Source organism: Aplysia californica, unplaced genomic scaffold (genome assembly GCF_000002075.1).
Source record: "Aplysia californica isolate F4 #8 unplaced genomic scaffold, AplCal3.0 scaffold01041, whole genome shotgun sequence".
Classification (NCBI taxonomy): Eukaryota; Metazoa; Mollusca; class Gastropoda; order Aplysiida; family Aplysiidae; genus Aplysia; species Aplysia californica.
Genome location: NW_004798311.1, coordinates 106,548 through 110,610, shown reverse-complemented (window position 1 = coordinate 110,610; position 4,063 = coordinate 106,548). Strand labels below are relative to the sequence as shown.

General features: G+C 39.1%; 1 protein-coding gene across 1 annotated transcript in view; it reads right to left on the bottom strand.

Moving 5' to 3' along the window:
* LOC106013600 (ankyrin repeat domain-containing protein 50) overlaps window positions 1-4,063 on the bottom strand; it is a gene marked incomplete at its 5' end in the record, with an annotated part of 30,239 nt that overhangs the window by 21,838 nt on the left and 4,338 nt on the right. Inside the window, 2 exon segments of the mRNA XM_013089774.1 lie at window positions 821-928; window positions 3,972-4,061. Coding sequence (XP_012945228.1) covers window positions 821-928; window positions 3,972-4,061 — 198 coding nt within the window.

The following is a 4,063-nucleotide window of genomic DNA, read 5'->3' as shown; positions in this document are numbered from 1 at the left end:
GTGGGGGGGAGGGGGTTGGGTGATAACAGTACAATTTATTTTTGTTTAATGTGTGAGGCATCATGGTGAAATCAGGTGCTCGTCAAAATAAAGAACTTGAAGATATCGGCATTTTGCTGCCCGTTTGACAATATGTATCCAATTTTGGATTTTTGGGTTTTTGGATTAACACCTGTTATGTCCATTTAAAAACATATTTCAGAGTGGGTTTTACAGAAAAACATTGATTAAAGGAACAACAAATGTAAATTTTCAATTTTCAAGGACTCTCAAGCTTTGGAAATCACCAAACTTTGGCGGCCATTTTTTCACTAATTGTACCTTTGAAACCAGGCGACCTGATCTCTTTCAATCACAAATATTTTGACTTCTATTCAACACACATTGATAGTTTTTCCCCAAAAGGAAGGCAAATGAACAGGCTGTAAGATGACACCAATAACTCTGTTTGCCCTAAAACTGTCGGGCGCCAGATTCCCCCATGTCATGACATATCTATCATCTCTCACCGTATCTCATTGTACACTTTATCTATCTGACTCTCTCACCGTATCTCATTGTACACTTTATCTATCTGACTCTCTCACCGTATCTCATTGTACACTTTATCTATCTGATTGTTTCACCTTATCTTCTTTTGTTTTTCTTATCCTATCTAACCAAATCCTATTTAATTCAATTTCATCTTGTCTTATAGTATTTTTAGAGAAGTCTTATTTTACATTAGCTAATCACATCTTATCTTGTTGAATTGATTTCTTTTTTCTAGTCTGATCATATCTTATCTTATCTTTTCTTATCTGATGTTATCTGATCTCACCTCGTCCCTGAGGTCTGGGCTGGCGCCGTGCTGTAGGAGTGTGCTGAGCGTGTCGTAGATGGGGAGGTGAGAGTGTGTGACGGCGTAGTGGATGGCTCCGGCCTTGTGCTGGGGGGAGAGAGAACACGTGTGTGTGCGCGCGCGCGCGCGTGTGTGTGTGTGTGTATGTGTGTGTGTGTGCGTGCGTGTCTGTCTGTATACTCATACCTATCGAGATCATCTCTCTATACCTCTCTATCCATCTACAATGGCGTCCAAAAGAAACTTGAAAATGTAACCCCTCAATCATCGTGCTAAAGCCTTGCATTACCCACTCATGCAGCATACCAATTTAAAATTGAACAAATTCTTCATCATCGGACACATTAATCATTCGTCTATGTTAACTCATTCACTACCCCGAGACGTGGGCAGCAGCGCGGCTAAAGTGACTTCACTACGGCAAGCCGCCCCAGACTGCTCGAAAACTGACCTATAATTCTGGCTTAGAATTTATTCGAATCCACCTATCCATGTTCTAATAAAGGTCATAATATAACGTTGACTTCCGGGTCAAGTGTTTCCATAGAAAATAGGAAGTTTTTATTCAGTTTTGAAACACACTTTCGAAGTTCATGCGACTTTGTTTCATCGCGATGCCTAAATTATACTACTCAAGACATGTGTAGTTTTATTCCAAATTCGATTCTGAATAATGACATAAGATGTATCTGTTTTGTTCTGTTTGTGAATGCATCTTATCCTTTTTTGAAATTTTGTTAAAACATTTTTTTTTCAGTATCGGATGTTGTGATCCAAATGTACAATTGTGTGGAATGTATGTACATAACTGCAAAGTTTTTCAATATTTTCCAGTTCTATATTCATTTATGGTTATTTTGATTTGTAATACACAAATCAACAACACAGATGTATTCAACAAATCATACTGAAACTTTCAGAGTATAATATGGGAGACATCGAGGGGAAATCAGGCGCTCGTCAATATAAGGAAATCAGAGAAATCCGCATTTTTCGGACAGTTTGGACATTTTTTTCTATTTCTTTTTTTTGGCTCAACACCTTGTATGCCGATTGAAAAACACTTCTATCCATGGATTTTCAGGAAAAATGTGGATTAAAGGCACAAAAATGTGAATTTGCCGTTTCCAAGGACTCTTCAGCTATGGAAGTCACCAAACTTTGGTGGCCATTTTCTCATTAATTTTACTTTAGAAACCAGGTGACCACACCTCATTCAATCTCAAATATCTTGACTTCTATTTCAGATAAATGGATATTTTTTTCATCACAAACAAGGCAAATGAACAACCTTTAAGATGTTACCAATAAATCCATATAGGCCCCTACCTAAAAATTGACGAGCGCCTGATTCCTCTGCGTCGTGACACATATGTTGATATTTATACAAATTTGTGGCCCCAAAGACCTTTGAACTGCACACTACTCATCATCTCATTTCGTCCTCCCCCCAAAAACTTGACCACAAGCCTAAAATAATACGTAGCGAATGAATTAAGAGACGCCCGAGATATCGTCACTCAAAATTGACCTTAAAAAATCAGGCTTGGCAAAATTGTGCGAAATCAAACAAAACGTAAAATTGTCTTCGCGGGTGTATTGAGGAGCATCAACATTGACAGAATGGACGTACATCACATGTCCAATGAAAGGAGGATTTTGTCTCTGCGATAAACAATATTTTGTTACAATATTTTATTACAATATTTTTTTACAATATTTTATTACAATATTTTGTCTCGATGGTTTCAAACAAAACGGAAACAGACACAAAACGTGGACCTAACAATGATAAATGTGCTCATTGTTATTTTGCTTAGGAGCCATTGGTTTTGTGTAGTGCAAGAACCCGTTGGGCATCGACTCGACAAAATTGTTGACATAATTATCTGTCCTTTCATGTCAAACATCACAGAGTTGCCAACAAAGGGTCTGAATTGGGAGCAAAGTCGCTTTTCTTCAGCTGCTGTTTCAAGGGACTTGACATACCTATAGGATTCATATCGGGGCTATTTACTGGTGACCACTCCAACGTTGATTGGCAGTGTGAAAAAGTGTTTTGCTCTGCATGGAGATGTCTACTTGAATGACACCATGAGGAACATAAAGATAAGACGTGACGTTCCAGACTTGCGCGATGTCGTCCACTAAACCAAGCCATCCGGTGATTCTCACGAAGGCGGTTTTGTTAATTCCAGCCCAGACCACCCAAAACCATGACAGTTTTCATGGCCTCTGTTCCTCACTGACAGACAATTATGTCCAACATTTACCTAACACTGTCCAGGGGCAAACAAGGTTTTGTGCTCTACATAAAACCAAAAGCTTCTAAACAGAAACAAAATTAAAACTAATGAACACGCGTATAACTGTCATGTTAAGTCCAGGTTTTGTGAGGTATTTGTAACTGCTCCGTTTTCCAGTCTGTTGGAAAAGATCACCACAAGATGCTGTTTGTTGCAGAGACAACAATGTTTTCTTTTCCTTTGATATTCAATTCATGTCCATCCCACCAAAGTTGATGCACCTCGATAAACGCACGAACACAATTTCATGTTTCTCCCATTTCGCACAATTTTGCCAAGCCTGATTTTTCAAGGTCAATTTTGAGTGACCATATCTCTGGCGTCACTAAACATAGATAAAATATCATTGTGTCAGATGATGCAGAATTTGTTTATCTTTAAATTGGTACGCTGCATGAGTGGGTAGTGCAAGGCTATAACACGATGATTGGGGGATTACATGTTCAAGTTTTTGCTGGACGCCATTGTATAAGTATTTATCTGTCTGTCTGTCTGTCTGTCTGTCCAACTGTCTGTCTCATTTCTCTCTATACCTCTCTATCTATCTATCTATCTATCTATCTATCTATCTATCTATCTATCTGTCTGTATGTATTTATCTGTCTGTCTGTCTGTCTGTCTGTCTGTCTGTCTGTCTGTCTGTCTGTCTGTCTGTCTAATCTATCAGATGTTGTGGGAGGAGTGTGAGAAGGAGGAAGATAAAAAGAAGAACAAATAAGAACATGGAAGATGAAGAAAAGGCGAGGGACAAAATAGTGCGAGAAAGAGAAAGAAATTGTAAAAAAATCAGAATGTGAGTCTCTCCGTCACGACTGTCCACTGACCTTGTTCACCAGGTTGGGGTCACCTCCCATGTCCAGGCTGGCGTGTAACTTCTGCTCGTCGCTGTCTAGGACTGCCTCGATGATGTAGGGCT